Genomic DNA, 11,694 nt, shown 5'->3' on the forward strand with positions numbered 1-11,694 from the left:
AAAACTGCAGTACGTCTCTTCTGTCCTTGAGGTTACATTTAAGAAGTCATCTTTCAATATCTCAAGTTATAATGGGTCTTATTAATACCATGATCACCATGTACCGGTTCTGATAAATGGAAAGGGTCCTCATATTATTAATGGTGGACACTTAAGCTTGCACCCCATGCAAAACTTGCACATGCTTGCATAACTTCATGTGTTTCTGAATGTCATCCAGCTCATCCCTTCTGGGATAGAATGCCACTTTACCACCAGTGTTATTTTTTCAGCAACCGGAAAATACAAGTTGCAAATCCTTATGCAGGTCTTGGAAAGATGTCTACACAGAAGTCAAAGCCCTGCTTCTTGTATTGTGTCTTTTTCTTACAACAATGGAAACTTAATTCCGAAACGGTCCAATTGGCACAATACACCCTTTACTGGCTATTGTGTATAGCAAAACATAAAAGTGAGACTTTTTGTGCAGACCTTGGATTCCTGCTGGTGTCAGCATCACTTAGTGAATATCCAAATCAAGATGTGCATGGTAGAGAAGGGAGCCAGACAATGTGATATTGGTGGAGCTAACACAAAATGACGCCCACTGTTCTGTCAAGGATACATTCTCAAAGTACAATTCATAATCTTTTTTTAGAAGCTTTTTCTTCAGTGCCATGGTGCCAACCTGGGCAGTGCTCCCGGGATAGCAGGCAAAGCATTCCCAGGCACAGCACCCTTTCCAACTTACTTCTGTACTTGGAAACTGTGAATGAGATATACATTTTGAGAGGTTGAGTGTAGAAACTCTGAAGATTCGAGTATGTTACACAACACTTAAAATGCAGTTCTTTCACAAAGTGGTGGTTTTATAATGCCCTACTTCCACGTGCTGATGTGGCTAGATTGCAGTAGGCCAATCCTTCATGAGTAAAACTCTGCGCAAGTTCAATCTAATTGAAGTAGATAAAATAAAAAAAGTACCCATCTCAGTCTCATCAGCAGGCTGACTCCCTTCACAGCTGATTGTCTAATGACCATATTGCGTAGTGTACCAGAGTTACAGTTGTGATACGCTTCCGACTAACCAAGGTTGAGAAGTAATCCACATTAATCGGTAGGGAGCACTGCTATCTTCGTTGGATGCCTATGTGCTTCGCACAGCCATATTTGTGTACAACTATATTGAGGGGCATATTTATACTCTGTTTGCACCGAATGTGCGTCAAATTTTGATGCACAATCGGCGCAAACCCTGCCCCATATTTATACTTTGACGCCCGACCCCGTGGGCGTCAAAATTCCACCATGTGCGTCATTTTTTGGAAGGGGGAACCAGCCTTGCGTTAATTATATGCAAGGTAGGAGTTCCCTTCCAAAAAAATGACTAAGGCCTGTGCCCTATAATTATACTTAAAAAAAACGACGCACAGCCTGATGGGTGCCATTTTTTAACGCCTGGGTCAGGGCAGGCGTTAAGGGACCTGTGGGCTCGGAAGGAGCCCAGAGGTGCCCTTCCCTGCCACCCTTGCCCACCCCAGGAGGACACCAAAGGATGGAGGGACCCATCCCAGGAAAGTAAAGGTAAGTAAATTTTTCAGATTTTTTTTGTGGCATAGGGGGGCCTGATTTGGGGCCCCCTACATGCCACTATGCCCATGCCCAGGGGACAGAAGTCCCCTGGGCATGGCCATTGGGCAAGGGGGCATGACTCCTGTCTTTGCTAAGACAGGAGTCATGTCAATGGAGGTTGGGCGTCAAAAATAAATGGCGCAAATCCTGTTCGAGGCCTGAATTTTGCCTCAGACCTGACTTGCCCCATTTTTTGACGCACAACCCCCATTTTCCCATACGCCGGGGCTGTCTGGTGTGAGTCATTTTTTTTGACGCACACCGGTCCGCAGCGCCGGCTAACGTAGTTCCATAAATAAGGCGCCCGCATTGCGCGTTGGAATGGTGTTAGCCGGCTGTAACATTTGACGCACAACTGCGTTGGCGCAGTTGTGCATCAAAAAGTATAAATATGGGCCTGAATGTCTTGAAGTTTACTCTTTTCCAGACTGACATTTGTGTTACTTCTGCTCCCGAGATCTAGTTGCAGGTTAGGTATAAGCCAGTAGTAGCTGGGTCTTCAGGTTCTGCTGCATTTTTTTTTTTTTTTTTTAAAGAAGGCCATAAATGGTAGCAAGTTTGAACAGTGTTGAGACTTGGCAATAATTGACTGACACTCAGCCAATCAATGTCATTGACTATTCATTCTTCTACACAGGACGAGATTATTGGCAATTTTGATACCTCTGCTTTTTTCAGTGTTTAAGAAAACTTTTGGCTATGTGTAAAGAAATTCCGGAAGTATTGTAACCAAGCGAGGAGATGGGGTGTTAATCTCAAAACGTTGGATGTTTCCAATTTGAGATTTAAAAGCAGATTTGGAATTCTTTTACAAAAATCCGGAATTTCTCTAACAGTATTTTAGCCTTGGTCAGCGGTTTCTTTCAATTTCAGGAGCTCTCCTGGTACATTAGGTGTCCTCAAATTTTGAGAAGTGTAGTTCCATTTTAGGCTCTTTGGACAGCTCCATTGTACCTCCCCAAGTGGAATTTGCAATTAGATTTGCTGATTATTTCTCATGGGTAGACTAAGTTGTCCTCTGAGAAGTTCCATATCCAGACCGCATCCTTTCTTCTTAGATGCGCTGTTCGGCACTTGGGCTGTTTCCGTTTCTTACGCCATGCAGCGGAAGACTCAAGTAGTGGAGTCGCTGTTATTCAAAGTATTTAGCAAGAACTCATGGTCTTAGTTCTAAGCTGAACGAGACCGATTCATGAAACAAGGCTCCATTAGTTTCTTGGGATCTTTGAAAGGCATGATCAACTGTAGTTGGACAATTAGAGGTAGCTTCAAAACAGATTGCGAATGTACAGGGATTCCGGAATAATTAAGATGTCAAACCATTATTATGTGATCACAAGAGAAACGAGTTTTTCCTCAGAAGGTTTCACCTTAAAAGTGAAGAAAAGAAAAAAAAAGCTATGCTAACCCCGTTTCTCATTGTCTGAGCTTCTGGAATATTTTACAGGCTAGGATGCCATTTCAAACAAGAAATCTGATGAGAACTAGAACTGGTAGCTGAATACAAATTGTCTTTGAACCATCTCTTACTCAAAGGGTTAAAACCCATTCAATAATGCTGGAAAAACAAAATTCGGGTTTGGCCATAATATGCACCCTGTATGTCCGGTAAAACAGTCCAGTAAATGAGACCGTAATCACACCACAGACAACACCTTGAAGAAAGAAAGACAACATTGAATATTTGTTTTCTTTAACCTTTTATTGTTCGGAACTCTGTACAGCTTAATCCTTCTTGGCAGCAGCCTTTCTCATTGCCGACAGGACATTGCTGAGCTCTTCCCTCTTTCGCTTGGCACGAATGTGAGTACCAACCTGCATTAAATAAACACCGGCAAAACGTTATTTACCTATTGCTAGCTGGCAGAAATCAAATATTGCTAACAAAGCATCACTCAAAGCAGTTGGACTTGTTAAATATCTAAAAATGTTGGTTTTGGAATAATTAGTACATGGACATAGGAGCCACTGTAAACGTATCCAGCTGGGAAAATTATTCACATTTGAAACGTATCTACATGTTCCTGCTGGATTGCAAGATTACTTATGAGTTAGGTGCTCACTTCGAATGCGAAAACCTTGAGGTCTTATATGAAGAGGGGAAAAAACGCCTTGCTAATCTTTCAAGCACTTGAGGGTCAAAGAAAGCATCATGTTTCTGTTGTCACCACCTCAAAAAGCCACCTTTTCGGAGGCGATTGGTTTTTCCACGTGCAAAAACCACCTCTACAGGCGAACAAGCTATTTTAAGAAATGCTGCACCCCAAATGGTATATGCTGAAATCACTACTTAACCCAATACCATAACTTACTCCTTTTCTCGAATTACAGCTCAACAGTGAGAAACGGTAATTTATACCTGGAGGACATTGGGAAACTCACCACTTAAAACCTAGTTAGTAAAATCCACTCACGTTAAAGTGAACAACTGGGGTCATGATGCCTATGAACAATTACTGGTAGTGGTTTAATATATTGAATGGAATCAATAGGCCACTAACGTCTGAACAAAGGCGCTACATATTTTAAAAGCGTGCTTTTACCAAACAGTTTAACTACATAATCGAAATTTTCCTGTCCTTTAAACTGTAGTCAAATGTTTCAACTGCATCTATTGTGTTTAACTAATCCTTCACATTCGATGTTCATGGCTACAGCTATGCGGATAAAACGGTCTTGAGTTGACATATTGCCAATGCAGCAATTAAATAATTAACGGTATTACCCCAAATCTATTCCTATGAAGAGAATCATTCTTTTGAAATGCGCTAGGAACACAGACGGCTGCATTTACCAGCTGTGTTTTTGTAGATATTGCCATGTGAATAGCAGCAGGTTGTGGGCGTATTTGTATACTAAGCAATGTATCAACTGCCTCGGGCACCGTTTTAGGAGGCATGCACATAATCCAATGTCTGTGTTCCACATCCCAAAGACCTCTCAGGTTAACCAACTGACTGCTGCATTCTCTAGTTGATGAGGTCAGAGTGACGCTTTACTGGGTTGGTATTTTTCAATCCTTTTAAATTAGTTCTAGAAATACAGCATCTAACCAAGATGGATAATTCACTGAACCTGCCCATTAACTGTCTGCTACCTTCAATTCAACTATACAAGTATATGTAGCTCATTAAGCACTAGTTTTAATTTCTAAGACCTGCAACTTTTCTTTCGTATGAGGAAATACAAGACACTGTCAAGCCAACAATTAGTCTTTAGTAACTTCTGATGCAATTGCTTCACACCAGGAATTCCAGATCATAAACGGATCAGTAATTGAGAGAGTTGAACATTTTCAAATTTTCTTCTTTGGGATTTTACAATGAAAATCTGCTTCATAGCAGATCACAGCAGTGGGTTTACGGATTACCAGGCTAATTTTCAGTCTCAAATTTCAACAGGGGTTGCATGGTGAAATGTACCCTCAAAATGTCCTGTTTGTGATTTAAAAAAAAGTGTGTGGAATTACCACAATAATTAGCAATTCCAGAGAGATACCCCTTTTCGTCCAAACTGTTAGCGTAAACTCAGGATATGGGTGTAAATGAACATTAGTAATTCTCCAGTGATAAGACAGGTCAATTGTTTACCAAGCAAAATGTTAACTTTACTTCTATCCATAGTGAAAAACGAACTACTTTAGCACCTGAACAAGGAACTGTATAAAAACATCTGAAAAATTTAAAAAGAAAGAACAGTGTTCATTATAGTAGTTACCCTACCAATCAAATATACATGTATGAACTTTTCTACATAGCTTAAACCGCCACCCACCTTGCTCAGGCTGCTGTATTACCTAGTATCCAACATATTTATGCCTACAAAGAAGCATCCCTTAACACCAGAATGGTTTATCAACACTTAATTCAAGCAGATGGCAATTTATGCCACCCTAAGTCTTAAACTGTGCATACCGTCACTCGCCATAACAAACAAGAGACATGTAGGTGGAGCAAAGATAAGAGTTTATTTGGAATAAATTATACAAACTAAATAGAAAAATACATACCCTCTTCTTGATAAATTTAAGTGCACGCTTGTCCTTAGATACTTTGAGCAACTCCATAGCACGCCTCTCATAAGGAGCAAAGCCACAAACTTCACGAATCATGTCTCTGACAAATTTGGTGTGTTTGGTCAAACGCTAGTTTTGGAGGGAGAATTAAAAGTTTATATTAGCTTGTATAAAGTGCACAAATCAAATATACAATTGAAAAACAAGTTGTGGAGCGCTATTTTGACCCAGAAGCTACATAAAGTTAAGAAGTAATAGGTAATTTCAACAATACAGGCAGAGTCACAGACAAATGATATATGCAAAGTGTGCCCCCTGTGATGAATATTAGCTTTTAAGTCGATTCTAGAATCCCTTTCCAAAAAAATGGGACTAAATAGCAAGGCACAAATGTTCAAATATATTTGGTGTCCAATCTATCTGCCTTTAGTCCGAGATAAGCAGACATTTGGCCCTCAAAACACCAACTCTTCTTCCTTGACGCTGCACGCCGTACAGTAAAGAAGAAAAAAAAAAAACGGACTCAACTACTTATGCAATGAGTCTCTTTCTCTGCAGCACCTTTCATGTATAAAAGGGTCACTAAACATGTCACACGTTCAGTTGCACTGCCACACAACAAAGTTTTGAAATGCAAGGCGAAGCCAAAACTGAGCATTTAACTGCAGGCACAGCACCAATGAGGAAACTGATTCAGTTGTGTTTGTTTAAAGGTGGAAGACTTTACACATGTAAGCATTAGGGTATTTTGCTAAATATAAGATCCCCAACACTAGACACCTGACAGTGTTAAATCATGTGTTAACACTCAAGATGCTGTTCAGTCCCACTGACTAACCAGTCAATGCTATTTTCTAATACACTGCTGCTCCACAATGCTTTTATATTGAACAGCTCATAAAATGAAGAGAAATTCAGGATTCAAGAAGTCTAATTGTATACTGTACGGTGTGCTTTGGGCTCAAATGGAATGGACCCAAATCCAGTATAACAGTATGTATGGGGTGACTTAGTCAATAAAATTTACCTCAAGGTCCATTAGCAAACTGTGTGTAGCTATATATACACACACCATAACTGCTTTTTGAAAGAGAATTTTATTGCACCTTAAGTATAAAGGGAAAAGCACATTTTTATAAGTACCAATACTAAAGGTCATACTCACCCCTCTCCTGCGGCATTGCCTGGGTTTAGACACATTCTTGGTAACTTGGTGGCCTTTGTTAAGGCCAACGGCCATAGGGTAGCGGATCGCCATAGCTATAAAAAAAAAAAAAACACAAATAAACTACAGTTAAATGTTAATACTGAAAGAATTCCCATACCTCTTATTTTGTAATGCCATGCCAAAACAACATTTTAAAGAACCAACAAGTCATTCAGCAGGCACAACACGATAGTGCTAAAAAAAATCTCCCATCAAATACTGCCACTCACCAAAAAATTTGGTATAACTAAGCGTAACTACTAAAGTCTCATGGGACACCAAAAATATTCATCCAAAAACATTTATTCAAGTGACATTGAAAACGTGTACAAACAGAATTTGTGGAGATTCTTATTTAAACGAACACCAGTTGGGGAACGTTACCATGAAAGAACACCCGTCAGTGCTGCAAGAACATTACAATGAATAGATATTGTCCAGCGAGGCCAATTTAGAATATGCAATTAGACTTCTGCACACTGGTGACACTGAGAATAATACCAATATACTTAAACTGAACTTGAGAATACAGGAAGTCATGATGCTTGGAAAGCAGTGTAGGTCACTTGATCTCGAGCCAGGCAGAAGCAGTTTCCAGCTTTTTTTAATTGGAGCTCTGAGTATAATCTTAATGACAAGACGAATGTAATTCCGGAGGCAAGAATCAAAGCCTGTAGGCAATAAAACTATTCAGTAACAATGAGAAATAAGCTTAAAACGTAGTGTGCCACCATATTTCACAGTAGTTTAATGTGATCACCACATGGGTCATGAACAGTAAGTGACTGCTATGTCAGTTCTTCATAACGATTTGAATGTTTTACAAATATTGTAAATGTCAGTAGTACATAACAGCATAGCAAAGGTTCGGGGTGCAGCCTGTATTTGCTCAAGTACTCAATCGCAGACCTCCCTCAAAAGACAATATTAACTAAATATGACTGCTCCAAAATATATATTTCATTTAGTTAAATTAAACAATATCCATCGAGGGTATGAGCTTGACAGTGATGTGCAATCTACTATACGGGCTATGAGATAATTGTCAGTTATTGTAAGGTTTGCTTCTGGTTAATGGATTACGGAAGTAGATCTCTTCTGCCAGGGAGACGTTGTTCAAGTGCAGAGGCACCAAGAGCAGGAAGCATGAAAATCTGTTGGCAAGGCATGATATACAGCAGGCTGGGATGTGTATAACGTTCCCAAAAAGAGGGCAAGGTGCACAGTAGGCTGCGTAGTACCCCTAGCTCACTGACCAACAGGGCATTGATCACTGATTCTTTATATTAAATGGAGGAAATTGTTGCATTCTCCTAAACTAGAAAATAAATTTGGGTGTTTGCCCTAAATTTGCTGTTCAATCAGAGACTGTAGAGTTGCGTGCATGTCAGTAACAAGAGCCTGTTTTATTTCATGGACGACGCTGACCTACTTATAGAAACATACGTGATGGCATTTCAGGGACGGAGTTCGCTAAAGCAGGGGCAGTCACCATCCAGTACCGTCACGTATTGTGAAGATATGAAATTACCTCTTTTTGTAAGTCTATACTCAACCTCAGCATAAAATGAATAATGCCTAGGCTGTTGTACATATGTAACTAATGAACGGTTACTAAGTATCTTCAAACACGTAATCGAGCCACTCGCACAGCCTACATTGACCAACTACTCACACCATGGGTATTGGGATGGTTTGCTTGTCTACTTTTATATACGTCTGGCTCATAAGTCATTTGTGGATGCAGTGTGCATGAAGCAACACGTGACGGTAGGCGGAAGATGTAAAACGAACTCTAAGACACGTCCCGACACCATTATTGTGGGGTCGTAAAGTATTTCCTTCTACAGCCATCTGGCAAATCCAAGCACGATCTGTAATAGGAGCATATACCACATATTGCTGGGGTGCACAAACCCCTTAAGATCTTAAAGGGGGAGACCGAATATCGCGAACTATTAACGAGGCACTCAAAAAATAGTTAACCCTGTTGATGTAGCAGAATCCACGACTTTCAACGATATATTGATAATTATTTAGTGGCCACGTAAATTATTCTCTAGCCCTGCAGTGTACTGCAAGTCCAACCGAACATGCAACTCCGGTTATACATTAGAATGCTTTGTGATAAACGTAACTGGAAAATTCGTGTACAACATACAAAATAAAAGGGAGGGCATTAACTAGAGAACCTGCTATCTCTGGCCAGACCTAGTAGTTACCTTTCACATTTATCACGCCACAATTATTTTCGCAGTTAAAGAAAACTGCCTCATGTTCACAGTGTTCCAGATCTCAACCCGTCCAGTAAAGCACCACTCATGTCTCAAGAGTGATAGGTAAGCGACCCTTCCCTGTGCTCCAAGTATCTTATTATGCATTCAAGAATATAGCCGGCTTTAGAGTAAAAAGACAGGTAGCCTCGCGCTTCCGCTGTCTTTGTTTTGCCATATAAATACTGTTCGTACCGGGAAGGCTGCGGTTTCTTTGGGAACCGAGGAGAGGCACAAGGAGTCTTGTCTGTTCCAAACCCTAATGTCCACGTCAGAACTTCACTCTGACAAGTTTCTGGTATCTGAACGGGCACATGTTTCACCCCACCGCCCCTCGAGCTTCAGACCGTAAAACACGGCTAAGATGACACTGGATTGCACTTTGATATTTACAGACACCATTAGTACCTACCTGCACTCCGTTATGGCTGACACACCGGAAGGAAAGAGCCGAACCGGAAGTGTAGGTTATCAAGCCTCCATGCGATGGAAACAAAGGAAGGACATCAGCCCTTAAGTACCGCGGCGGCGGCCATCTTGTGACAATGTTTATATCTGTACTAGGGCGAGTACGAACTGCATTGCTGAAGAGAAATTCGCGTGAAATCTTTCCTAAAAAAAGATCGATAAAGATCAATTTAATGCTGTTGTAGTTGTTCGCCGAGTGTTTAGAGGACCCTATAGCGTATTTCAGGATTTAAGACCAAACTGCTTATTTTTTTTTTACTGATTTTACCCTGGGTCTTACCCGTTTCAGCTTTTAGAACAGGTTCGAGCGAAATGAATCATCCTTCCGTTCCATGTACCCCCTCCATTCTCGGATAGCTATATTTCTGTAGCTTTTAAGCAACCTCCGAGAGAGACTGAGCAGGACATTTTCCAATGTTTAGGATACATGCTGACTGAATTGTTTAGCTCCTTCGCTGCCAGACCTGTTCCCCCTCGGGTGCCAGGCCTGTTTTTGGGCCGTTTGGGGCAGTTCGCGCTTACGCCCTCATAACTTTTTGTCCACGTAAGCTACCCACGCCAAATTTGCGTCCCTTTTTTCCAACATCCTAGGGATTCTAGAGGTACCCAGAGTTTGTGAGTTCCCCTGAAGGAGACCAAGAAATTAGCCAAAAATCCAGTGAAAAGTTGGCAAAAAAAATGGAAAAAAGGGCTGCAGAAGAAGGCTTGTGATTTTTTCCCCCCTAAAATTGGCATCAACAAGGGGTTTTCTGTGCTAAAATCACCATCTTCCCAGCTTTCAGGAACAGGCAGACTTGAATCATACAAAGCCAATTTTTCAACAAAATTTTGGCATTTTACTGGGACATACCCCATTTTTACTATTTTGTGTGTGCTTTCAGCCTCCTTCAGTTAGTGACAGAAATGGATGTAAAACCAATGCTGGATCCCTGAAAGATCAACATTTCTGAAAAGTAGACAAATTTCTGAATTTAGTAAGGGGTCATTTGTGTAGATCCTACAAGGTTTTCCTACAAAAAATAACATTTGAAATACAAAAATATTGAAATTGAGGCGAACAAAACAGCCATTTTCTCCACATTTTACTCTGTTAACTTTTTCCTGAGATGTCAGAATTTTGAAAGCAATATACCATTACGTCTGTTGGACTCTTCTTGTTGCATGTATATATAGGGCTTGTAGGTTCATCAAGAACCCTAGGTACCCAGAGCCAATAAATGAGCTGCACCTTGCAATGGGTTTTCATTGTATCCCGGGTATATAGCAATTCATTTGCTGAAATATAAAGAGTACAAAATAGGTATCAAGAAAACCTTTGTATTTCCAAAATGGGCACAAGATAAGACGTTGAGAAGCAGTGGTTATTTACACATCTCTGAATCCTGGGGTACCATACTAGCATGTGAATTACAGGGCATTTCTCAAATAGATGTATTTTTTTTACACACTGCCTTACATTTGGAAGGGAAAACTGTAGAGAAAGACATGGGGCAATATCACTTGTTTTGCTATTCTGTATTCCCCCAAGTCTCCCAATAAAAATGGTACCTCACTTGCGTCGGTAGGCCTAATGCTCGCGACACATCACATTTTTACACTGAAATCTGACATGTTTTTTGCAAAGTCCCTAGCTGTAGATTTTGGCCTCTAGCTTAGCGGGCACTTATGGAAACATACACAACCTGTGCATTTTTGAAAACTATACACCTAGGGGAATCCAGGATGGGGCAACTTGTGGGGTTCTCACCAGGTTCTGTTACCCAGAATCCTCTGCAAACCTCAAAATATGGCCAAAAAACACTTCTTCCTCACATTTTGGTGACAAAAGTTCTGGAATCTGAGAGGAGCCACAAATTTCCTCCCGCACAGCGTTCCCCCAAGTCTCCCAATAAAAATGGTACCTCACTTGTGTGGGTAGGCCTAGAGCCCGCGACAGGAAATGCCCCAAAACCCAAGTCTCACGATAAAAATGGTACCTCACTTTTGTGGGTAGGCCTAGAGCCCGCAACAGGAAATGCCCCAAAACACAACGTGGACACGTCACATTTTCCCAAAGAAAACAGCTGTTTTTTTGCAAAGTGGCAAGCTGTGGATTTTGGCCTTCAGCTCAGCCGGCACCT

At 40.9% G+C, this 11,694-nt stretch overlaps 1 protein-coding gene across 1 annotated transcript; it reads right to left on the reverse strand.

Moving 5' to 3' along the window:
* Positions 1 to 3,294: 3,294 nt before the first annotated feature.
* Positions 3,295 to 9,669, reverse strand: RPL36 (ribosomal protein L36). Its single transcript, XM_069217053.1, has 4 exons — positions 9,519 to 9,669; positions 6,792 to 6,886; positions 5,621 to 5,755; positions 3,295 to 3,426 (listed from the first exon to the last, which is right to left on the reverse strand). Exons 2-4 carry the CDS (start codon positions 6,882 to 6,884, stop codon positions 3,337 to 3,339), a joined length of 318 nt encoding a protein of 105 aa, XP_069073154.1. The 5' UTR covers positions 6,885 to 6,886; positions 9,519 to 9,669; the 3' UTR covers positions 3,295 to 3,336.
* Between the last annotated feature and the right edge of the window lie 2,025 nt (positions 9,670 to 11,694).

The sequence above is a fragment of the Pleurodeles waltl genome, chromosome 12 (genome assembly GCF_031143425.1).
Source record: "Pleurodeles waltl isolate 20211129_DDA chromosome 12, aPleWal1.hap1.20221129, whole genome shotgun sequence".
In the NCBI taxonomy this organism is placed as follows: domain Eukaryota; kingdom Metazoa; phylum Chordata; class Amphibia; order Caudata; family Salamandridae; genus Pleurodeles; species Pleurodeles waltl.